General features: G+C 33.4%; 4 protein-coding genes across 7 annotated transcripts; 1 reads left to right on the plus strand and 3 right to left on the minus strand.

Moving 5' to 3' along the window:
• Positions 1–1387: 1387 nt before the first annotated feature.
• On the plus strand, positions 1388–5234 carry LOC140877791 (U-box domain-containing protein 44-like). 2 transcript variants are annotated; one of them, XM_073281371.1, is made up of 4 exons: positions 1388–1692; positions 2270–2839; positions 2935–3244; positions 3435–5234. In XM_073281371.1, the coding sequence occupies exons 2-4, from the start codon at positions 2285–2287 to the stop codon at positions 5009–5011; spliced, it is 2442 nt and encodes an 813-aa protein (XP_073137472.1). In that variant the 5' UTR covers positions 1388–1692; positions 2270–2284; the 3' UTR covers positions 5012–5234. The 2 variants fall into 2 exon arrangements, with proteins under 2 accessions (XP_073137472.1, XP_073137477.1); XM_073281376.1 differs by lacking the exon at positions 1388–1692 and having other exon boundaries at positions 1712–2839.
• Positions 5235–5345: 111 nt separating this feature from the next.
• Positions 5346–8297, minus strand: LOC140889845 (F-box/kelch-repeat protein At5g42350-like). Of its 3 annotated transcripts, none has more exons than XM_073297585.1 (3): positions 8205–8297; positions 7955–8071; positions 5346–7287 (listed from the first exon to the last, which is right to left on the minus strand). In XM_073297585.1, exon 3 carries the CDS (start codon positions 7213–7215, stop codon positions 5473–5475), a length of 1743 nt encoding a protein of 580 aa, XP_073153686.1. In that variant the 5' UTR covers positions 7216–7287; positions 7955–8071; positions 8205–8297; the 3' UTR covers positions 5346–5472. The 3 variants fall into 3 exon arrangements, with proteins under 3 accessions (XP_073153686.1, XP_073153691.1, XP_073153680.1); XM_073297590.1 differs by lacking the exon at positions 8205–8297 and adding an exon at positions 7522–7639 and having other exon boundaries at positions 7955–8171; XM_073297579.1 differs by lacking the exon at positions 8205–8297 and having other exon boundaries at positions 7955–8171.
• Positions 8298–14476: 6179 nt separating this feature from the next.
• On the minus strand, positions 14477–17190 carry LOC140887373 (glyceraldehyde-3-phosphate dehydrogenase B, chloroplastic-like). The gene is made up of 9 exons (XM_073294594.1): positions 16862–17190; positions 16595–16708; positions 16219–16380; positions 15953–16120; positions 15703–15863; positions 15550–15611; positions 15404–15453; positions 14893–15299; positions 14477–14811 (listed from the first exon to the last, which is right to left on the minus strand). Exons 1-9 carry the CDS (start codon positions 16958–16960, stop codon positions 14676–14678), a joined length of 1359 nt encoding a protein of 452 aa, XP_073150695.1. The 5' UTR covers positions 16961–17190; the 3' UTR covers positions 14477–14675.
• Positions 17191–18649: 1459 nt separating this feature from the next.
• Positions 18650–23150, minus strand: LOC140874994 (uncharacterized). The gene is made up of 5 exons (XM_073278507.1): positions 22944–23150; positions 21252–21369; positions 20046–20142; positions 19737–19823; positions 18650–18982 (listed from the first exon to the last, which is right to left on the minus strand). Exons 1-5 carry the CDS (start codon positions 23005–23007, stop codon positions 18848–18850), a joined length of 501 nt encoding a protein of 166 aa, XP_073134608.1. The 5' UTR covers positions 23008–23150; the 3' UTR covers positions 18650–18847.
• Between the last annotated feature and the right edge of the window lie 3085 nt (positions 23151–26235).

A 26235-nucleotide genomic window follows, 5' to 3' on the forward strand; every position in this document is an offset into this window, starting at 1 on the left:
GAGCTTAAAAACTGTTTTACGAGCTTATAAGCTGTTAGAACAACTTATTTTAAAAATAAGCTGTTAAAGTGTTTGGATAAACTTATTTTAATTAACTTAAAGATGTTGATGTGTTTGGTATTATAAGATCTTTTTATCATCGAAATTACCAAAAAGGATATAATTATATGAAAATAATGTTTCGAGTTATACATATATAAAAATAGTTTTAGAATAAACATATATTAAAAAAATAAAATTGTTATAATATTTTTATTTTAGAAAAATTTATGTGATTTGGAATTTTTTAAAAAATAATATTTAATATTTAATAGGTGGAGGATATGATGGAGATTTATTAAAATATTTAAGGATATTTTAGAGAGATAGAATGTTAAAATAAGATCTTTTTTTAAAAAGTACCTCCCCCCTTACTTTTTTAAAAACAGCTTATAAACTGTCAAACATCTTATTTTAACAGCTTATAAGCCGTTTCTAAAAAAATTTACCAAACAGATCCTTAAGCTTTTTTAGAGCTTAAAAGCTCTCCCAAACACCATCTAAATCTTTTTTATTGGTGAATTTTTTCACAATTCGAAAACGTTCTTTAATCACTCAATTTCATATCTTACAAAACCATTTTCATCCGATCTCTTATCATTTCAATTAAAAAAAATTGATAACTTTCATTTAAAAAAAAACAAACAAAAAAAAAAACAAACAAACATCACCGTCCGCTAATATAAAGTAAGTTTACCTTCCTCCCGCATTAGACAGGCAACAATGGCGTTCGTGTGACAATGAATTGGTAGCACCGGTTTAGTACATGTCGCCCGTAGGGCATTATCTTGCGGGTGACATGTAACCCCATGATTGATAAAAATTGGTTACTTCGATCCTATCTCATGGGCATTATCGCATGGGGTAGGTGAAACTCTTTCATTAGTTCAAATTATGGAGACCCCACATCAATCATGTAGGGTCCGCATAATTTGACCAATCATGTGCTTTCACCTATCACATGAGGGTAAAACTCATGGGATAGGATGAAATTTTTCGTCGAAATTAATGGGTTCCACGTAGGGCCCACTGATTTTAACAAATCATAAACCGTCATGTCATTCGCAGAGCACTACCTTGCGGGTAGCATCGACTCAACCGGTAGCACCATCAGATTTTTTATTTTATTTTTTTTTAAAAAAATATTGATGTGAACGTCATACGACGTCCCACGAGACGCAGCGAACAACGCAAGGAGATCCAAACATGCCAACAGTAGTTGTGAAGCATATTAAAAACATTGTGTGTGCATGTGAGTCATCATTGTTGTGTGGAGTGTGGACCAGTCAATTGGTAAGAATTCAAAGCTATGTATATGATTATGAATGATGGGATGTCAAAGTCAACGGTTGAGGCAAGGGACTAGAATGCAATTTTGTTCTGCTACTCCTTCTTCTCCCTCCTTCTTCCCCATTTCCCCAGCCTCAACCATCGCGTACAATCTACAGAACATCATCGTTGACTGTTGGTTGTCTCGGTCAACTCTTCCATTTTTCGCCATTTTTTAATTTATTCATTCGGAGGAATCGAGCGGAAACCCCATGATCGATCCAAGATCATTTGTGTTCTAATTTTATGTCAATTTCGATTGCTGATTGGAGTTTGATGCGGGTCTGGTTTTTGATTCATTAGCACGCTGTGTTTTTTTTCGAGGTGATGTTTCTACGTTGAACTTGCTTGTTTTCATGTGAAGCAGATGATATTGTTTGCTAGGTTGAATGTGGATCCAGGTTTTTATTTGCTATTCTGGGCTTTTGTTTTTGTGCAAAGCATTCCAATCTGCAAATTGAAATGGCTTTGTCACTGTCAAGGTTTTTCTGGAACTTGATCTTGTGCTTTCTTAGAGCCTGAGCCTCGAGCTTAGCTTTATATGCTTGTGAAAATTTTAAACACTTTTTTTTAACATTTTAGTAATGTAGATTAGAAAATTAAGGTCAAGCTCGTGAGCCAAGCTAGTCATCTAAGCTCGCGAATATGTAATGAGAAAATTTTATGAATTCAAGCTGCACTCGCGAGCCAATCTTGAAGTTCGGGATGTGAGCTCGCGAACACATTCTTAAGAAAAAGGAAAAAGGGAAAAAAAAAACTCAAGCTGAGTTTGCAAACTGGAGCTTCTTTGTTGTGACTTGTGAGCACAAGAAGCAAGTTCTCACGCTGTTTTTGTAATAGACTCCAATCCGGCAAAAGGAAACGATAATAATGCTGTTTTTTTTCTTTTTGTTTATTACAGTTGCTCTGAATTTTCATGGCTGGGAGCTGGGATGGAAGTCATGGAGAGGATGAATACTCAGATGACAGCCACCATTTTGATAGACTACATATAGAGCCTATTTATGATGCTTTCATATGTCCCTTAACCAAACAGGTGATGAGACGTCCTGTGACATTGGAAAATGGGAAAACTTTCGAGAGAGAGGCGATTGAGAAATGGTTCAGGGATTGCCGAGAGAGTGGCAGAAGGCCGGTTTGCCCTCTAACTTTGAGAGAGTTAAGAAGCACAGAAATAAGTCCAAGTATCGCTTTACAGCAAACGATTGAAGAATGGAATGCAAGAAACGAAGCTGCTAAGCTTGACATGGCTCGTAGGTCGTTATCCTTGAACAGCCCAGAGAATGATATTCGACGAGCTTTGAAGTTCGTTCAGAATCTCTGCCACAAAAGTCAAGCAAATAGGCAAGTAATTCGTAATGCAGAGCTGATGCCTATGATCATCGATGTGCTGAAGAGCAGTAGTCGTCGAGTTCGCTGCATGGCTCTTGAAACACTTCAAATTGTGGTGGAGGGAGACTTTGATAATAAGGTTGTCAAAGGTTGATGGTTTATTTTGCATTTTAAACGTCTGTTTCAGTTCAAGTTGTCGTTTATGACAACTACTCAACACTGTCGGTTTTGCAGGACATAATGGCTGAAGGGGACACTGTGCGCACCATTGTCAAATTTTTATCCCATGAGCAATCCAAAGAGAGGGAAGAAGCCGTTTCTTTACTTTATGAGCTCTCTGAATCCGAAACACTATGCGAAAAGATTGGTTCAGTGAATGGAGCTATTCTTATTTTAGTAGGAATGGCTAGCAGTGATTCTGAAAACCTTGTAACTGTTGAAAAAGCTGAAAAAACCTTAGAGAATCTGGAAAAGTGTGAGAACAACGTAAGACAAATGGCTGAATGTGGAAGATTGCAGCCTCTCCTGAGAACACTGCTTGAAGGTGCACCCAGCAACCTCAATACCCTTTTTATGTTAGATTTATCATTCTTTTGAAATATTATTATGGATGTCGATGAAAAAAAGCCTTATGCTAGTGATAGAGTTGCAATAATGATATGATTTTTTAAGGGCTTGCAGATAAATTTACTAAAAGTCGAACTGCAATAAAAGTTTGATATGAATCATTGCAGGCTCCCCAGAAACTAAGATATCGATGGCTGCCTTTCTTGGAGAACTGGTACTAAACAATGATGTGAAGGTCTTTGTGGCCAGAACTGTTGGCTATTCGCTTATTAATCTTATGACGAACAATAATATGCAATCCAGAGAGGCGGCTCTCAAAGCTTTAAACCAGATCTCATCAGACGAGGCTAGTGCCGAGGTTTTGATAGAAATCGGTATCCTCCCTCCTCTTGTTAAGGATTTGTTCACCGTTGGTGCTAATCACCTTCCCATACGGTTGAAAGAAGTTTCGGCAACCATTCTTGCAAATGTTGTGAATTCTGGACATGATTTTGATTCGATCCCAGTTGGACCGAACAACCAGACACTGGTCTCTGAGGAAATAATCCACAGCCTCCTACATCTTATCAGCAACACCGGGCCAGCAATTGAGTGCAAGCTTCTCCAAGTACTTGTCGGGTTGACCAGCTCTCCCACAACTGTATCAAGTGTCGTTTCTGCTATCAAAAGTTCTGGTGCCACTATTAGTTTGGTTCAGTTTATTGAAGTTCCTCAGAGGGATTTAAGGGCGGCCTCGATAAAGCTTCTTCAAAATCTTGCGCCACAAATGGGACCGGAATTAGCTGGTTGTTTACGTGTTTCATCTGGTCAACTCGGTAGCCTAATGAAGGTGATATTTGAGAATACAGGAATGACCGAGGAGCAGGCAGCAGCTGCTAGGCTTTTAGCCGATCTCCCTGAAAGGGATACAGGCCTCACCAGACAGATGCTAGATGAAGGGGCATTTCAGCTGCTTATTTCCCGAATAATACGGATTCGACAGGGGGAAATGAGAGGCAGCCGCTTCATGACCCCTTATTTAGAAGGACTTGTGAAGGTATTAGCGAGAATTACATTTGTTTTGTCCGAGGACTCAGGGGCTGCTCTCGCTCTTTGTCAGGTTAACAATCTAGCATCACTTTTCATAGACCTTCTACAAGCCAATGGGCTGGACAACGTGCAGATGGTATCAGCCACGGCTTTAAAGAACTTATCCCAAGAATCTATAAACTTGACTAAGCTACCCGAGTTTCCTGCTCCAGGATTTTGTGCCTCCATTTTCCCTTGTTTAAGCAAACCACCAGTCATAACTGGATTGTGTAGGGTTCATCGTGGGATTTGTTCTTTGAAAGAAACATTTTGTCTCTTAGAAGGGCATGCCACAGACAAGTTGGTGGCCCTTTTGGACCACACTAATGACAAGGTGGTGGAAGCAGCATTAGAGGCTCTGTCCACTTTATTAGATGATGGTGTTGATACAGAACAAGGAGTTCAAGTGTTGCTAGATGCAGATGGAGTGAAGCCTATACTTGACATTTTACTCGAAAAACGAAACGAGAGTCTAAGAAAGAGGTCGGTATGGGCTGTCGAAAGATTATTGAGAAGTGATGAAATAGCTTATGTAGTTTCTGATAATCCCAATTTAAGTACGGCGCTCGTGGATGCTTTCCAACATGGAGATTATCGAACACGGCAGATAGCTGAGCATGCCTTGCAGCATGTGGATAAATTCCCCAAGTTCTCCAGTATCTTTACAAAAAAGTGATGATAAATTTGCTTGATACAGCTTCTTAGTCTGTAAGGATTCTGTATGTACTTTCTCTCATGTTCTTTGGAATTCCGAGTTGTAAATTTACATTGTTTGAAGAATTTATAGTAGGTGCTGAAGTGTAATCTGGTCACACATTAGAACTAGGAACATCTTTCTTTTCTGCATGTTTGTGAATACATCTTCTCTCAGATGAATATATTGTATTTGTTTTTCAAATGTGTTGATATTTAGCCTTTTGCAAGTATCATTTTATGTTCACAAAACGCAAGCTAAACAGAGCTTATAATTTATATTATATATGCTTGTGAAAATACACACATGCTAGGCCCAAAAAATCATTCTTCATACGAGAACAAATAAAAATAAATAAATGTTGCTGCAAGTTGATAGGAAAGAATTCAAGAAAAGTTGCCACAAATAAAATCATACAGAGAAGCAAATCAGATCTACCGTAGTTACAAACGAAGCACTGCCATTGATTTTGTCATGCAGGAAGAAGCATCCAAGTCATGCGCCACGTGATTCCTTGAAATATGACACCAGTTCGTTGTTCCAGCGTCGGAAATGTTGAACATAGTGAGGAAATCCAATACCTGTCCAAAAATCTTAAACATTTCGACCCCGAAAATAAGGTCTTCATCAGCCACAAATGCTGCGTTCCAATCCATTGGGGCATCAGGATGTACAGAAACTTCTGTCCAAGATCGATACTCAAGATCAAGTTCCCAAAGCTTCCTAACAGCTTTGTTTCTCCGGCCAATTTGACCATCTCCTTCGCACCAAGAAACCGAGAGCATGAATAGCCGATTCTTGCAGGATATAAGTTTTGGATAATATTCATGCACACGGGAAGGGAAGGGGGTAGTTTGGATTCTGGTCCAGTATCCCCTTTCTACGTCGTATCCAGCAAGTTTGTCACTCTCTGAGTAAACATAGAAAACCCCGTTACATATGACACCGGAACAAGTAACGCCAAAATCTAGAGGTAACCTTTGAATCTCTGTCCATTTATTTGATACAGAATCATAGATTTCCCCGGAATCCAACGGTTCATCCCATGATCCAAGACCTCCAACAGCAATCATTATGAATTTTCTACTATCTTTGCTGTGTGAGCTTTCGTGTTTTTGCCTAACAAATTTGTATGTCTTGATACTGGGAATCAGCGAGTTGTCATTTTCATCAAGAGAGTGCCTAGATTGGCGTCTAACTGAGAGTCGGTGTGGATCCTCATAAACATCGGATACACCGCCAACTCTTGCCCTGTAGAAACGTCTGTCAGTTCGGTTTTGTTGATTTCTAATTATCAAACAATCGGAACTGAACTCTGAAATTCCTAATATGGGTGACGATCTAGCATACTTCATGGCAGCAACTTTACGCCATGATTTAGTCGAGGGGCTAAATGCCAATACACCTTTGTGAGTCTTGAATGAGCTCCTATCCACCCTCCCAAAGTTGGTCAAGCTAGAACAACCCCCGACGATAAAAATATCATCCTGGATGCTCGCAACTGAGAACAAAAATCTTCCTTTCAGAACATGAGAATCTAATTTGTGCCATTGGTTAAGGGAAACATCAAATGCATGTATCTCTCCAGAACAATAACCGTCTTTCACGACACCAAACACAAATAACCATGGATTTTGGAACAAGCCTTCCCTCCTCATTTGCATGAACCTAGGAGTTGTCGTCAAGTTTCTCCATTTCTTGCAGACAAGACGGGCATTCATCAGACTCGTCAGTGGGAGTCGAACCAAGCACATCTCAAGAATGTCATCCGGAAGACGTGCATTCATGGTATTGTTTTGTTGCGCTGTGTTAAATGTTAGAAGCTTTCTATTGTTCTTCCTCCAAAATTTCTCCTTCATACCATAGGCAAAGCAATCAACAGTTGCTTCCTCGGTTCCACATATCATAGCGTACCCTTTTCCCTCCTCACTTGCACTTGACCTTCTTCTACTGCATGAATCACCATAATCTTCACCTGTGTCAGCGCCTACTTTGCAACCTCCACCACGACCATAAAGTGAAAGACATCTCAAAGACATGCCAGACACCTCATCTTCTTGAACTTCGATTTTTTGGTTCTTTTTTTTAAATTTCTGGCTCATACTCCTCACAAGACGTTTGGAAACACTCAAAGACTCAATATCACGATCAATATAGTCTTCCCCTGTTAATCTTGGCGAGGACATCTTACACCCTTATTTTAGTCAAACAGAAGCAATCTAATATAGGCAACACTAAATCCATTCTGCTTCCGCCACCTACACAAATACATCAAAGAGAGTTTAAGCATGTTTCTTGCACCAACAACATATCAGTCCGACTAGGCCGAGTTATGTCAAGTATTTACAGATCAACCAAGAAAAAGATTCAAAAGTAAATTAACAGATACCATACAACTTTGGATAGAATCCCCTCCTAAATAAGTGACCCTAAAAACCACAAACTACAAAATCCATTAATTCGCCTCATTTGCTAGCCTGTTACAAACTCACAGAAATATGAGTACCGCTCTTGATTCAAGAATTACAAATTCTGAAAATTAAAGAAAAATCTCAAGAAGGGCCGTTCCACTCCCAGAAAAATGATCTCCAATTCCCCCATCCCAACTCACTGAAACGCAAGATTAAAGTCAACAAGCACAAGAAATCAAATTACAGATCCATAAACCAACTGAAACCCAAATTACCAAATCAAAAACAAGAACAGGCTAAAAATCACAACCAAGAAAGTTTAAAATCAAGATCTGAAATGTGCTAAGGCCCACAAACTACAAGCAAAAAATCACACGATGTGAACGCCAAGAAAGGTAAGTTGCGAATACCTTATAATCCGTACGTAAATGGAAAGGCAAGAAATTGCCAAAAGCAGGTGAGATTCAACAAAAATGGCAAACCAAAAAAGGAAAAAGAAGAACAACAAACGGACCTTCAAATCAAAACCAAAGCATTTTCAGCTTCACTATTGTCCACCGAAGCTCATTCCCCAGAGCCCATTTCAAGATTCACTCTGAAAAAGATCGGAAGCAAACCCATGAGATCCAATCTGCATAAAAGCTCAAATCTTTAGAGATCAAGGACCAAATCACTTAAAAAAATTCGAGCATTTATGGCGATAACAGTTAAAAATTAATCAAAGGGAATCATATTGTATTATTTTATATGTCAATTATAATGACCTTTTCTTTTGGCTGGGGATGAAATTTTTAGTAAAGTGATGAGTGATGACAAGGCCAAGCCCAAGTCCTACAATTCACTCTGCCTTTTGATTTTGTTTTTGTCGATTTATTTTTTCCTTTTTCATTGTTTTTTTGTTTTGTGGCATGGATTGACAAACGTCTAAATCACAATATTCAAAAACACCCCAGGCACCCTTTGCATCAACGTCTGTGATATGGCAATTTTACGAATTTTTACGAGTAATATTATTTTATAATTGACCAAATAGGATATTAGTCTTATAAAATTGATCAATAAAATCGTTTCACATATATTTTTATATTTTATTTAATTAAAATATCATAAAAATGTATTTACTAATTTATAACTTATCTATAATTAATACTAGTAATCATCGTATGTTGTTTTCGTGTGCTCACATATTTAATTATTTGGATTTTTTTTGTTTTAAAAAAACAATAAGAGATAATATAACATGTGAGATTTAAGATAAAAAGGGGAGAAATAAGAAATTGAATAAAAGATGGAAAAAAAATGAGATAAAGGTATGAAGATGACTTATAAATTACACACCATCAAAATTACACACCAAAGTAGCCGTGAATTGCTCAAAAATTACATAATAGTAAAGATATCTTATGAATTTCTTAAAAAATTTCAAATTATTAAAATTTAAAAGTATTTTTTATTTATATCTATAATTCTAAAAAATTTAGACATTACATCGATCCTATTAGACATATATATATATATATATATATAATCATCAATTTGAAAATTATAAAAAACTATCATATTTAAATAATTATTTCAATTGTATAAATATGCAACGTGTATAAATATTTTATGTCAAGTCAGGTACTACAGAGATATTAGACATTAAATTTTTATTCGAATCAAGAATGTGGTTTATATTATTTTGCTATTTGCGTATGTGTGTGTTTATTTTTTTTGTGACGTGAGAACCCATAGCCGCTATCTTTAGGTGTGCTCTGAATAAACCCCGGACTAACGCAATTATCTGCAAACTACGCTAGTCAGGTAAATCACACTGGGCAAACCCTGTGTGACAGACTAGTCCAAGAAAGTGTTGGTAAAAGAAATCGAACTCCTGACCTCTGGCCAAAAGTTCAGCTACTCCACCAACTTGGCACCCCCTTGGGTTATTATTATTATTTTTAAGAAGTGTGTGTTTGTTTATTATGTTCAAGCTATTGCTAATATTTTGTGAATGTTTTGTAGCAATTCCACTGGTGAGCTTTCATATTCTTAACATCATTAATAATAAACTTAAAAAAATAGCATTAATAATATATCTATTATTTTATTTATTGATATGTTTCAAACGCAAGAACGTACATAGACTTTTTATATTATTTGACAAATATATTTTAAAATTATTAATATAGTTAACATCAATTTTCCATCACCTGTAAATAACAGTTAAAATAAAGAATGAGATCTTAAGAGTATTAAATTCTAGTTTAATTCGGAAATTTTAAACAATACATTCTATTTCTTCACTATCTTTATTTTGATTTTAAAAAAATCAAATAGAGAATATTATGATTTTGTAACAAACACAGGAAGGACGAAAATGATGGAGAATAAAATACTCGATTAGAAATATTTTTCGGAATAGTTAAACAAAAGCCACAGTTAAAATTTCTCAAAAAAAAAAAAAAACCTCAGTTAAAATTTTTAAAAAAATTGAAAATTTTATTTTCTAGAATATACTAAAAATAAAGAAGTGAAGAAGTGAAATGGAACCTGAATTTAGTTCAATGTATTTATTTTCCACATTCAACGTTTTATATTGACCTTTTTTTTTAACTTAACGTTTTATATTGATCCATTACAAAATTATGTTGGCTAGGTTTGGTCAAACTAGATGTTTTGATAATCGTTGAAAGTATGATTGTTCATCCGTCGATTTAGTTTGATTTTCGGTCTTTTGGATTTCAATTTTAGAAATATATGATCCAATATTTGAATCGTTTTTCTTTCATTTCAATTTGGTTTCCACCAAAACGGTTCGGTTAATTCGGTTTTGAAAATTATTTAAATTAATAATAAAAATAAATTTTTAAATATAATATATGATATTTTTAGATAATTTTATACTTAAATCCTTTAAATATAAAATATGAATAAATGAAATAAACAAAAATCAACTAAATTTATTCAAAAATGTTTTTTCGTTCACTAAATATCATCTCATAAAATATATGATCTAATAAAAAATATAAATAAATCAAATGACAATTTGATTTTTTCGATCGGTTCATTTTTGACATGTATGATCCGAAAACGAACCATTTAAACTTTATTTTGACATTTAAATCCGAATTAAAAATTTTAGTTTTCGGTTTGATTTGTTATGTGGTTTTTTTCGATTTGAATTTACGTTTTTTATTTTTAACCAAAGTTTGAATGCTCCTAGACTCTAGCTAGTTGAAAGAGGATTTATCTTTTTAAAAAGGATAAAAACAACGAGCTATTAAGATAAAATTCGTGTATCAAGACAATTATGTGTAAGGAAGAGCTATAAAAACATTCTTCCAATATGTTTAAACTATATACATCTTTTAAATCCACTTTCATTTTATGTTGTCTTGGTTTGGCCCTTTAAATATAAAATAAAAAAATTTTAGTTCAACACATATCCAAAACAGGTAAAAACCATAACTGTATCCAAATAATTCGGTTTTGCATTCAACTTTTTATTGGAATCAGAAATGTTGATTCTAGAAGTAATATATCTAATTTTAGAAATACATTAGTTTTTGTAACAATTTTTTTTTCTTAATCGACAGTTTAGTGGCTGAACATGGCTTTGTCCGAACCCCATTAAAAATCATTTTCTCTACTTCGTTTGATTAATTTACATTTCAATTATCGTGAATGAAATCTACGTTTTTTAGAACTTCTCATTGTAAATACATAAAATAAATTATTTCATTTCAATTATAACCGAACTGCTTGAATAAGTTCCGATATCGATTTTTTCGAATACAATTCAAATATGATACCACTTCAACTTAACAAGACTTCATTATATCCATACATAAAAAATTAAAAATAATTCTTCATTTAGGCCACATGAAATAAAATATATAGCATACAAAAATAAATTAAACCTAATTAATTTGATCCTTTTGAGTTGTCCTGTCATCAACTTGTTTATTAATATTTTCCAAAATTTTAGATGCTTATTTATAACATTCACATCAAATATATGTAAACAATTTTTTTTTTAATAATGTCTTGATGGTGGCTTCCAACTATGTGCCACATGTAATGAAATGGTACATTACTTTCTTGTTTCTTGTTCCTTTGTCCATTAATTGGTTATCATTTCACCATCATAAAAGTATTGAAAATAAGGGAATTATGGGGTTGTTTTTTTTTCTTTTAGAAAATTTTGAATGGAATTTTAATGATACGAGAATTTGAATGATTTCGTAGGTGGTGCCATTTTTGGATACTTGCAATAATTAAGAATATATATATATATATATATATATATATTAGAAAGAAAATCTGTTTTATTTTGCATAGTAAATGAATTTAAAAAGTATACAAAACATTGTTAAGGATGATGGACTTGCTCATAACTTAACCCTAAAAGCTAGTCCAACGAGGGAGGGTTGTCCAAGATCCTATATAAAACTCTCATAAGTTTTATCCAACCAATGTGAGATAATTGCACACTAACACACGTTACACACCTCCAAGAATGAACACTTGAGCGTGGATATATCAATTGGTGACTCAATTATGGACGGTTCAATACAAAACGGTGGAATCTGACTCTGATACCATGTTAAAGATACTTAGATATACTTGAATCTAACTCGATCCCAAAAACTAGTTCAGAGGGAAAAAGTTGAAGACCATATATCAAACTCGAAGGAATTTTATCCAACCGATATGGGACAATTACACACTAACAAACAATATCATAATTAAAATTCTAATATGGGAATCTAGAGATAAAAATTAAATTGTTCTCAATCCTATGATTTTTATTTTTATTTTTTTGAATTTGGTTGGGTTATAAATGGGGTCCATCCACATGAATATGATAGTGCGCATGCTGCTTCAACAACTATCAATTTATTTGTAGTTCATTTTCGATGGTGACTTCAGTTCCCCCCAACATTTATCCAACCAATCGAACATGTATCTGGCTCACTTGTTTCACCACCACATTCAATTATATATAATTCCTAGCACATATGAAATGGAGCGATGAGGGAATTTAAGGGTCCTAGCTGATTTTGTCTCGAAATGGAACATCAGATACTTTATTCAGCTATGATCGAAAAAATAACAAGCATATATGCAGATTAAAAAACGATATTGATATCAAAATTTTAGAGATATGATTTTTTTTGAAATTTTTGGCAATTCTAGTGTATTATAAAATGTTGTTTTCGTTGTAACTCATTGTTCTACTAAAGAGTTTTATAATAGAATCCTCTTTCTCTTTAAGAACATTTATGGATTATTCCTCATTTATCTTGAAGTGCATCATCAGATAGTTTATTTAATTTGTCTATTTCTCGAATAATAGAATGTAAAATAGTTTTGAATCTATGAAGACTAGAGACATTGCTGAGGATGAACATTAGCAGATAATATGCCAGACACTCTTTGAATTCGCTAGGAGCCCTAGGATAGTGGAAAAAGAACCTATTGAGAAATCTTATGTTTCGTTCTAAAAAAAAGTAACTAAATGAATATCCAAATTCCAAATTTGAAAAAACATAATATTTTGGTGTAATGTATCAAGTTCTTGGGGAAATAACATATATCACCCTTGTGAAATCCCGAGTTTGCTGATAACCCCCTATGAAATTTTTTTGAGCTAATAACCCCCTGTGATTCTAGATATGTAGAATACACACCCCTTCTGGATAAAAAATGACGAAAATACCGCTACTTAATAAATAATTAAACTAATTTTGTTTTATAATTATAAATTTAATTGAATAAAATAATCAAATTTTAGTTAAATAAATATGAAAATTATATATAATTATTTTATATTAATATTTGTTATACACGAAATATTTTTTAATAGTAAATTGTATTATTACATTAAATTATGTAATAAGTTTAATTATTTTTTAAATATAATTTAATATTTAAATTAATTAAAGTGATTGTATAAATAAACTTAATTGAAAATATAAGTTAATGTATTGATGTTTCATTTAAATCTTCAATAAAAGGTGATAAATTAAAGAATTCAAAAAAGTTAAGGGCATTTTCGTTATTTTTTAGCTGAGAAGGGTGTGTATGCTACAAATCTAGTGTCACAGGGGGTTATTAACTTAAAAAAATTTCATAGGGAGTTATCAGCAAATTCGAGATTTCACAAGGGTGATATATGCACTTTTCTCTAAGTTCTTTTATTAAGCTATGGGTATGGTATATATAGGTAGAGTTTGAAATTTTTTTAAAAAAAATTCAAAAGCATTTTTTGGAGCAATCTCAAACACTACCATAGTTCTCTTCATTCATGTTCATTTTCATTTTTTAACAATTGACTATCAAATTAATTATATCAACCATCATCATATTTCAAAATGGTTTCATAAAGTTTTTATGATTTGATGAAGCACAAAAGTTTCCATTATATTATATTATATATATACTTTACTATTATTATTATTATTATTATTATTATTATTATTATTATTTGTAAATATATAAATTTGATTTGTGAGCTTGCAATTTTAACCTCTTATTTATTCTCTTTAACACGAGATTTTTTGCTTGTGTTTTTTTTAATTAACTTGTACGTTTTATTCTTGGGTAGGGCTTCGAGGTGTTTTTTTTTAAAAAAAATTCACTTCGTTTATATGTTCGTTTTTCTTTGATTGACGTTCGTCGAAGATAATTCTCTTCTCTTTTATAAATATATGATTTTGATTTGTGAGCTGACAATTTTACTCTCTAATTTGTTTAAGGTTCATAAGGTTGTTTATATCATTTTACTCTATCAAATTTAGTAATCTTTTAGCCTGAATGCTTAGTGGAAAATGATATTCATTAGAAGATTATTTTTTACATGATTTTTAAATAAAAAAATTATGACATTTTACCATAAATTTTGAGTGTTGCGTTACATAATCATTGAAATAGTCATTTACATCATCGAATGTACAACTATATATAGAGTTTTTTTTTCAATACCTAACATTAATGAAATAATTTTATATTTGGTATTGAAAAAAATATACCATAGAACCAAAATTACTTGAATAAAGGCTCACAGTTGATATTAAATTAATAATATTAATTTATAATTTACAGAGAGATTGACTTCAAATTTGGTAACTACACCTTATTTATCCACTCACTTGTGCATTTCCCTCTCTTTTCATTTGACGAATTTGAGGGTAAACATAACCAAAATCCCATTAACACTCCATATAAAAAATGTCAACAAGAATACATTAAGCTTCATAAACTTTGCACTCCTCATCTCCAGGGCTTGTCTTGCAGAAGTCCTCCAATGGATCTCCAGTCCCTTCCGCAGTCGCCCCCGGCCACTTCGCGGCCACCAAATGAGCCAAATCAACCACTCTTTGGCTGCAAAAAGTTCATGTCAAATTTTAGTTCTTAGACCAAAAATACAATTACATGTCTTTTGATGTGTATGCTGGCATATACCTGTATCCCCATTCGTTGTCGTACCAAGCCACCACCTTGACCATATCGTCTCCCATCACCATTGTCAACGACGAATCGATGGTGCTTGAAACATCAGAGCAACGGAAGTCAACTGACACTAGAGGGATGTCACATACGTCTAATACGCCGGCTAATGGCCCTTCTGATGCCTTTCTAAACGCAGCATTGACATCTTCAGCAGTTAGTCCTTTCTTCTCGACATTTACAACGAGATCAACGACCGATACATTAGGCGTTGGCACTCGAAGAGCAATGCCATTGAGCTTGCCTTTCAGCTGAGGCAACACGAGCGAAACGGCCTTTGCTGCACCAGTGCTTGTGGGCACTATGTTCAGTGCTGCAGCTCTAGCCCTCCTCAGATCCCGGTGTGAAGCATCCAAAAGCCTCTGTATGTTAACGAAACGGAATTAAAACGCTTAATGTTTCTGATATGATGTTCATTCAGTGTGGCATTTCTTGAATCCAAGTACAAGTTCTCTTGGAAGTTTACCTGATCACCGGTGTACGAGTGAGTGGTTGTCATTGTTCCCTTCACAATGCCTGAAAAACAGCATGATTTTTCTCCGTGTCACTTTTAAAATTCACAAGACTAGACAGAGGAGACCATGATCTTGAATCAAAGCTAAGTTTTCTTACCGAATTCTTCATCCATAACCTTAACGAAAGGCGCCAAACAGTTGGTAGTGCAAGAAGCATTGCTATAATTATTCAAACCAAGACATCAACTTGTGTACTACATATGCCATAGAGGAAATGTTCATAAATTTTCAAGTACATACTTTAACTGACCTTATAATATCCGAAACCTCGTGGGAATAGTCTTGTTCGTTTACACCGACGACATAAGTTGGAATATCAGCACCTTTGGCAGGAGCAGTGATGATAACTTTCTTGGCTCCAGCTTGAATGTGCTTTCCAGCTCCTGGACCATCAACAAAAACACCTGTCCCCTGCATGTTCCCAAATACATAGGATTCGTCGGACTTCTCAAACATCGCTTTCATAAATCATCACATGGACGAAAAGGAAAGCTGTATACCTCAATTACAATGTCGATTCCAAGTTCAAGCCATGGAAGTTGGAGAGGATCCCTACTAGAAACAACCTTAATATTCTTTCCATCCACGCTTATAGTCTCTTTATCCACTATTTTAACGTCCGCCTTGAACGTGCCGAGCATGGAATCATACTTCAGTAGGTGACGAGCCTGCCATTGAAACTCAAACTTTACTCAGAATTATTACAAAAGGAGTACTGATCAATAATTTTCTCTCTTCCGGAGATTTCTTATATATACATTCTTACATTTTTCACTCCAGCACTATCATTGATGACAACAACATCAAGCGGCGAATCTTTACGGCCATGCCAGCAGCGGATGAAGTTTCTACCAATTCGGCCAAAACCATTTATCGCTACCTTCAATTTCGCAACAGTTTCGCCTTTAACCGGAGTTAATCCTGCTGCCTAGTGATCAAAGGCACGAGGCTAAGTACATTAAGTACACATATATAGCAGTTAAATAAGTTTATAGCCAGTTATGTTCGGTTAGGCACTGTTTTGCTCGTGGATTAGATGACGAAAGATTCGTCGGACTAACAGAATCGAACCCTTTACTGGATTACATGGGAAATTTAATTAAATTCCAATTTTCACAGCAGAAAAATGGCAGGGAGAGTACCTTTGGAACGAGCTGTGCAGAAACTACATCAAAGAAAGAAGACTCCCTAGCATTCTTGGCAAATGTGACACCACCATTGGACTTAAGGCCAGAAAATTCTGCCACTTTCAGTTTCTAAATAACCCAAAAAAAAAAAAAAATCAAACCATTTCACATCTACTCCACTTACTAAATAGTATCCAAACCAAACCAACCAAATTTTATCCATATTTTTCGACCAAGAACATGACTCAAACATTAAATTTACCAAAGGGAAGGAAACGTGACCTTTGAGAAGCAGTGAGCAGGGAAAGAATGGAGGGTCTCAGAGGGAAGCCTGGAGCTTGATGGGATTCTTGATTGAGCCAGAGTTGAGTGGCAAGCCATGGTTGCAGCTTGTATTACTAGAAAATGGGATTTTTTTTAAAAAAAGTTGCTTATATTATGGTTTCAAGAACACAAATTTTTAGAAATTATTGATTTATTTGTAGGAGTTCTCTCTTTAACTTATGTTTTGGAATTGAGTCAGGAGTGTTCGATGAATGGTGAGGATGGTGTTTGAAGATTGAATATCAGATAAGATGATGTTTTTTTCTTGTTCAGAGACAAAATATGAGCCACAGATTGAGATTGCTCATCAATTATTCAATGGTTTTTGTTACTTCTCGTGACTTTATGTTCTCTGTTTGTAAATATTATACAGCGAGACATGCGTGATGTGTATACACAAAATATAAAAGATAAATGATTTTTTTAAACAAACAATGATGATTTTATAGAGTTGATTGAATTATATTATGTGACATTGAAATGAATTCACAAGTTCTTTCATCCGAAGAAAAACAAATTAAAGTTGTAAAAAACAAAATAGAAAAGTAAATCAAATTTTAAACAAAACAAAACAAATTAAAGACTTTTTTGGGATGATCCATCGGACACCCACGGCCACGATAGACGTCTATGTAAACACAACTGAAGTGACGTCGCTTTGCAAGGTGTGGCTGGATCAAGCAGCCAAGTGATGTTTGGATGGAGATAGTTTTGGGTAGCATCATCCACCACACACCATTTTCGTTCAAATGATTGAATCATTTAATGCATTGTGTCGTTTCAATTAAATGATTTTAGTAAAGAATGGAACATCGCTATAATGTTTATTATGATTCTGTTTGAACATGTGTTTATAAAAGATATTTTATAAAATTAGCTTTTACAAAAGTTTTATAAAATGTTTTAAAATTATTTTAAAAACGATATGTGTTTTAACAATTATTTTATGAAAAAAAATTTATGATAGGAAGGAATATGTTTTGCTTTTCATCTTTTCTTCATTTCTACGAACATCAGAAAACACCTCACTCAATTATTTTTTAAAATTTTTACTTGGAGACATTTTTTTAAAAAATATTTTCAAAATATTGTATCCAAACACATAATTCAAAATTTTTCACTTATAAAACAATAAAACCGTTTCTAAAAAATTTGTACAACAAAATCTATAATTTTTAATATAATTTCTTTAATACCACAAGGTTATTAGCTAATTCAATAAATAAATATAATAAATTTAGATTGAATAAATAAAATTACGACTTTTCAAAAGCCCAAAAATCTCATATCACACCTTTCGGTATTAAAGAAAATTATATTAAAATTGATAGATTTTGTTGTACAAGTCCTTTAGCTAATTTAATAAATAAATATAATAAATTTAGATTGAATACACAAAATTACGACTTCTCAAAAGCCCAAAAATATCATATTCACATTCATTTGCGGCTGCGGATCAATGAACGACGTCTCACAAGACACAAAGTATTTAGAAGCCAATTATTTTTTAAAAAAAAATTAAAAAGAAGTATTTATTTAGAACCAAAAGGTACGGAATTTATTTTATTTTACAAAATAATATATTAACTAAAAAGTATAAAAGCATACTTTTTATTGGGCATTCTTCTTCCGCCGACGGGCTTAATGCGATTACTACTGAGTTGACCATTTTTTCCTCTTTGCACTTTACGCATGGCCAGGAATAACGGAATGTGAAGGGAAAAAACAACAAAGTGCAACACTATATGGCCAACACAACGTATTATTTCTGTAAATTTTATCAACTTTGACACGAAGCGCATGTAACATGGGAAGAAAGAAATCAAAGTATCAGCATTTATCAATGGATAGCAAGTAGAAAGTTGCCAACAGCGGCATCTCCAGGTAAAACCGTCGTCCCCCAAAGAAAAGGTGGGATTAGGTAACAGTGTGACCAACGTAGCCTCAGATAATAGCTTCAATATCGTCTGAGCTCACCACGGATCCATTCGGTGGTTCGTCTGACCGTAACTGATTGGATACATTATCTATAGCAGAGTTGAGCTGTTCGATCTTCTCGGCCAGTTTCTTGCGTTGTTTCTGTGGAGAGGAACAGCGCGTGAGTCCAATGGTGGGACAATACAAGTAAGCGTCTTCACACAATCAATGGATACATCGGTGTTGGGAGTTGTATACTCCTCAGAAGAAGTTTAAAAGGAATAAGTTCAAAGACAGAGGTAGTGTTTGGATTGCTTCGAAAAGGCATTCTTGAGTTTTTTCTTCACAAAATTTTCAAACTTTTGCGAAGGAGAGGTTCAAAAGTGCTTTTAGAAGTAATCTTAAACACTGACATAACATCGAGCTCTAGAAAGAAAACAAAAATGAAATTCTCATTTCTATCCAAATTATATCTCTTCCAGGCTGCACACATAATGGCAGGTAACAAGAACAAATGATACATCAATCTCAGAAAATTACAAAAGGTCTTATTGGAATTATGTTAGCCATGTTCATCACTCAACTCTTTCTTGTTATGGGGTTTGAAGAGTAATTACTTTTGAATGATACAACCATAGGAGTATGTTAAAAGACTTGAACGACTTATTGCACCTCCAAACAAAACATTTTTGGGTCAAAATATGGTCATCATGGTTACTGGCAACATATTATTTATATAGAAGCTATATAATTCATCCAAATTCATAATGAAGCATTTCAGGAAACTTCTCTTCTGCAAACCACATCAAATCAAGCTATGATGAAGTTAACAGGAAAGAAATTGCTTTTAGAGCTTTTTTAACCAAAAAATTTCAACACAAACAGGATCTGCTGTGGAGATAAAAAAGCTACTCACCTCCAAAGCTTTTTCTTCGTCATATATAAATTTGGGCAACTTTTTCATTAGATCCTTCTTATCAGTACCAGTAAAAGCCTTGCTGATCTGTGAAAGGGAAAAAAGTAAGTTGCATCACAATGTAGTTCTTAGACCTTCAAGTTGGAACAATCATGCATTTACACACAACAAAATCTCAATGCAACAACAAAGATTATAATTTCTGATGTCGGCATCATTATGAATAATAAGATGAACATGAATGGCTCATACAGAGAACAGCTGGATGTAAATTGTAAAGACAATAGTCATTCACTGTTTGAGAATCACCTGAGGTGCATAGACACAACCAAGAGTACCAACAATTAATCCCCCTAAAACAAATCCACCAACAAAGGCGCTTGCACCACTTTGCCTTCCACCATCACTGAATCAAAAAAAAGTCAAGCCAACAAACTGTTAGAAACATCTATTGAAAGATATTAAAAGTTTAGAAGTAGTCTTGCCACTCGTTACCATTTTGACTTAGACCCTCGGTCAGTTTGAGACTGATCATCTCATTAGAAAATCAGTGTGGTCCTTCATCATTCATTGATAAGAACCTCATAAAGACAACGGTGTATAAATTAGGGATGTCAATTCGGGTGAGTCGGGTAGGGTTGATGCAATATGCCATTAAAAAATTGTCAACCCGAACCCGCCTAACCCGAACCAAACAGATTTTATTTTTTAATTTTTAAAAACAAAATAATTAAAACAAATCAGAACACATAATAATAATAGTAATATTTTAATTTAAACACATGACAACAAAATATCACTTATAAATAATTTAAATTTGAAAGTATATGGTAGAAAATTTAAATTATACTTGCTACAAAAATAAATATTTAATTCAAAAATAAAAAAGTTTACAAAATAAATATTAAACGAAAACAGTCTATTATATCAATATACAATAATTTTTTTCAAACATAGAATACATAAAAATGTAATCAATCTTTCTTAAATCTATATAAAAATAAATTTTTAAAAATTTTGTGACATATCAGGTCAACCCGGGTTGACCCGAACCCGATTAATGTTTCGGGTTAGCTTTCGGGTCCAGCACGATTTGACCCAAACCCAAAAACCCACGACCCTAACCCGACATTTTCGGGTCGACTTGTGTCGGGTACGGATCGTGCTCATTTTTGACACCCTTAGTATAAATATAGATGAACAACCCTCTTGGCTCCCCTGGAGTGTTCCAAGGTCCAAAACATGTAAAAGAAGAGAGCATGTTCACGTTCTTCAAACGAATCGAGAGGTGAATTGGAAAATGGCTGAAACTTTAGGTCAAATTAGGGCAGTCCCAAGTGCTAACAGATATGCACAAAATGTATTCGTTGCAATTTATTTATCCATATAAATAACTGTAAAAGGCCGTTTGTAATAAGAAGATGATCACAACTACAAATTCAATTAGAAGGTTAAATGTAAACTTTAATTCAGCCAGAGACTAACAGCGATAGCAATCAAATCTTGAGACGATACCTATAACTTGCTTGAACAGTGAGAATCCTTTTCTGGGAGAATGATTTGTTTGTGCCCTTCGCACTGAAAGCCAAGTAGTTGGTGTCTGCAAATTGGTCTCCTGACTTCAGAGAAGAACCTAACGAGGAAAAACAATGTTACAAATACTTATTAACCATATAGTTATCATGTCAACCAACATACAACATAGACTTTCAAAGTAAACCATCAGCAAAGGAAAAAAAAGATTGACACTATTTGATTCGGCAATTTAATTGTCATCAATTCTTTTGTTCTCGAGCAGCTCCACATGAAAAGTTGCAAGGGACTGGCAGACGAGATAATGCAGGCGAATTAGCAGGTCAATATCAATGGAGCTCCTTGGAACTTACATCTTTCAAACTCAAGCTTTCTGCACCTAGGTAGTTTAGCACAAACGAATTGACCGAATCTTCACCTTATATAACTCAAGCCATGTCCTCGTATCTTCACCTTATATAACTCAAGCCATGCCCTCATACTTTGCTTCAACGACCTTATTACCAAAGATACAGTGTAATATTTCTTATGCATATACAAAAGATAATAATAATGTGACGAGATTCCCAATGGAGCGTATATAATGGTTTCCCAATCACAATACCCAACCATTAGGTATGTTGATGAAGTAATGACATGCTTCCTCCAAAACAAGCCAATAAGGCATGTCCAAGGAGAGGAATGAAAAGGCAATAACACCAACAGCTTTTTGAGCAGTTGACAAAAGGATGTACAGACAAGACTATCTATGATTTTCACAATCTTTATCTAAAACACTCTCATGTCATACTAATTTAATACATTATAGCGAGGTTCTTTGTATACAAGAAAAAATCAAGCATCTGCAACAAGAAGAAAGGGCACCTGTGAACCACCAGAATTCGGATTATTTTATCTAGTGTTACATTATGAAATCAGATTTCTCGGAAACCATTCCCAGAAGATTCACCTTGTTCTTGGCGCAATTCCCCTCTCTCACACACAAACACAGTGCTAGTAAGGGAATTGAAATTCAAGCAACCACGGTACCATCCAACATTCTTTATAACATCCAAGGCAGCGAAACAGAGGTACAAGCTCAAACTCACGAGATGCATAAATGGGCTAAAAAGGAAAATGTGTAATAAACTAACAAAACACTGACTGACACCTATCTTGCTACTAGCACTTTTGACCCTTCAGAAGCTAACACTAAATCATCAACTGTCCTGTTCGAGTTCTGCACTCAAGCCACATAGAGAGATCATATTATTCAGACAACTCCACTTATCAGCTCTCACTAACTTCACCGCTCTTCGATGAATCTTATCGATGTAAATAAACTTTCAGGTAAAAGAGTGTGAAATCGGTATACCATTTCGCCCTTTATCAGCTGCAATTCTGAACCAAGTCAATCAATTTTGGCCCATACGATTAAACATTTAATGCCAACACACTCCAAACACTTTATCTTTAATCAGTTCAACAACCAATAAACTCTTCTCCGATATCATTGAAGAACGTGAAAAGAATCATAAAAATGTACACATAGATGACATCAAACCATGGGGGAAACCCAAACACCAAACAAATTGAAGTTAATCCACGTCCAAACACAAATACAACAAAATTCACCGATCAAAAGCATCGAAGAACACAACCAAGCCTAAAAACGAAAGGAATCGGTAGATTTACCGCACGAAAAACGCAAGGCATCATGAGCTTTGGAAATCACGAACGGATTGGACAGAGCAGCCATTGTTGCAGCAAAATTTCAGCGAAGAAATCGTCCGAATGAGAGCGAACAAATCGAAGTAGTGATGAAAAACAGGGAGCGGGGCTAGAAATCAACTGTTGGTGAAATGGCGTAATCCTCTTGTCCTTTTATCCGTCGGTGAAATCGAAGCTGCATCGTAGATACAACGTGGCAGGGAAATGGAGCATTACCCGACCCCGGAAGTCCAGACCCGTATAAAGAAATTAGATCGGGTCAATTGATCCCGGTTCATTCTCAGCGAGGGGAGAAAGTCTATGCTAGTTTTTATGTGCTATATCCAATGATCTTTTGAAATGCAAAAACAAAAAACAAAAAAAAAAAAAAAAAAATTGGCCGTGAATCCCTATCAAGTAGCGTCCAAAGTAGCATAGACAAAACCCAACGAGGGATCTAGCTTGGCTATCGATAATCGAAGACATCATTATTAACTAATAACTAGTGCATGGTGATGGTATCGCCGTGTTGTATATGTATTGAAAACAAATATTACACGAAATTAAAAGTTATGGTTTGAAATTTGAATTTAATTATAAGTCTATGATGGTTTTTTTTTTTAGTTTCAATATCAAAAACATGAAATATCATTAGCAACCGCTACATACCATTCGGTGCGTATTGAGTAAATTATCTAGACTAACGCAATAACATGTAGGGTGTGTTTATTTGGCTTGATAACAATAAGATAAGCTTATTAATCCAACTTCATCCATTGTTTACTTGCAAAAAAAATCAAATATCTCAAAACTCAAGGCCCGTCATTCAACCTTAATTCATGGTATTAGACATCCTTAATTACACAAGGAATAACACATCCTAACTCATATTTGTGGAAAAAAATACTTATAAATCCTAATCTACCCTCCTTCAATTATTTTGTTTCTCTCCCAATTTCTTTCGGTCTCTCTCTTTTTTATAACTCAATTTATCAATTTTATTATTTTTGAAAAAATACATATTTTTATACCTAATAATTTTGATAAATAAAAATGCCTCCGTGTGAATCAATAATAATTTAGTTCAAAAATAACTCAATCCAAATTATATGAATATAAAATCAAGCATAAGATTGTATATCATAAGTGGAGGGTAAAACTGTCTTTCATCATTCAATCAGTATTTAAATCCCAAAATTAATAACTCGAAGTAAACATGTTATTGTTTTATCTATCATTATTTTAAATCCTTCAAAATTATTTTAATAATCCTGATATGATTTATCCATGTGTAATCTCATCCCACTAAGTAAACGCAGCCGTAAAAAATAAGTCACGGTCGTCTTTAAAAAATTGGAGGCATTAGAAGAATTTTTAGATGATGATACCGTATACTTATTTTATTATTACTAAATAATATATATGATTACTTAAATGTAATAATCAAAATGTCAAATTATTTCAACTAAAAATAATGACATAATCACATAAATGATTGCATTGAAATAGGTTTAAACTAAAACTAACAACAAAATCCAATGAAATTTTTGATCTCACGAGCCACTGATGAATCAGTGCATAATATAAATAGAATAAGAATCATTACAATGTGAAAACATAAATAATTTATTTTTATCACGACAAATCTAAAAAATATATAATTATAATTTATGTATGCAAGGAATAATTATAATCGAATAGAGTAAAAATCAGTTCAAAAGCCGAATAATCAAATTATAAGATTTTAGACTTTTGGAGACCAAAAACCAAAAATCGATTATGTATAAAAACATCAATCATAATACGCAAATTGACAAAAAAAAAAGTCACATTAAATAAAAAACCAACATATATATTAATTGATCAAATTTGAACAACTTAACTACTTGAGTGGAGTAATTTAATGAGAAATTAGAGTTTTTTTTAGCAGAAATAAGGTTTTTTTTTAAATGCAAAACAATTAGGAGGAAAAGTCAAAAACTTCACGACCGTTTTAAATTTTAAATAAAATAATTAAGAGACGCAAACAAGATTTTTAGTTAAGAAAACAATAATAATAATAATAATAATAATAATAATAATAATAATAATAATAAATTTTAAAAATTTTAAAAATTTTGATGCCCCGCCAATGGGAAGTCTTAGGCGGGTGCCTAAGCTTCTTTCCCCTCGGAGTCGTAATGAATTTGGGTAGCCGGGTAAATAATGCTGAACAAGTCCTGTGTGATATATTTGCTCGAGAAAGTGTTGTTAAGGGTAATTGAACTATTGATCTATTTGTCATAAAAACAATTTTTTTTTATATATTAAACTTTAGCTTGTACTAGTTTAACTTTTATTTCCAAAAATTCTTTACTTTTGCTTCTCACCCACTTTTTAAAAATTATATAAAAATAACTTAAAAATAAATAAAATCTCTCTCAAACAAGCCCTTATCTAACTAATTAACATCATTTACAACTAATTAATTTCATTTGGAAGGAGAAACAGATTTATATTCATGGAGAGAGGAGGAAACAATTGTTGGATATCCAGAGCCGTATCTGAGTTCGACGAGACCCGGGACAAAAGATAAAATATGGGTTTTTTGTTATAATAACTGTAAAGTTTGATTCGTAAATAACAAATATGATAAAATGTACATAAATACATCATAAACAATATATTACATCAATAATATGTTAACAAATATTTGAATTAATTACATAAATACTAATCATATAGATGTTTTGGATGCAATAATATTTTTCAAATCTGTGTAACCTAGCTAGTTATGTCAATATATAGCATAGCTAGCCCTTTTAGTATATCAGGTAACATTTTTTTATCGAATATAATTATTGATTAACTTCAATTTGAGAAGCTTATTTTTGCTTATATAACTGTTCTGGTATGGTTAACAAAAATTTTATAGTCACTATCAGTATTTAGAAATAAATCATTCAGTTTTAACAAATATTGTAGCATATCAATTACTCTTTTTTATTTATTTAATAGCATATTACGACAATCAAATCTAAAACAACTCGTCACCACTAATTTATGAACGTCCATTGTTACTAAAAAAAAGTTGGAGCTTCATATAAGACTCCTTCAATCTTAAGGTTTGTTTGTTAATTTCTCCAATTTTTTTTTTAAAAAAGTTACTTGATATTTTTAAATTATTCAAACCGAACTTGAAAAGAAAATCAAGCTTGATCAATTATTTAAAAAAATAAATTAAAGTTGATATTCTTTTTAACATTGGTTAGATATTTTTTTATTTCAATGAACACCA

Source organism: Henckelia pumila, chromosome 1 (assembly GCF_033568475.1).
Source record: "Henckelia pumila isolate YLH828 chromosome 1, ASM3356847v2, whole genome shotgun sequence".
Taxonomy (NCBI): domain Eukaryota; kingdom Viridiplantae; phylum Streptophyta; class Magnoliopsida; order Lamiales; family Gesneriaceae; genus Henckelia; species Henckelia pumila.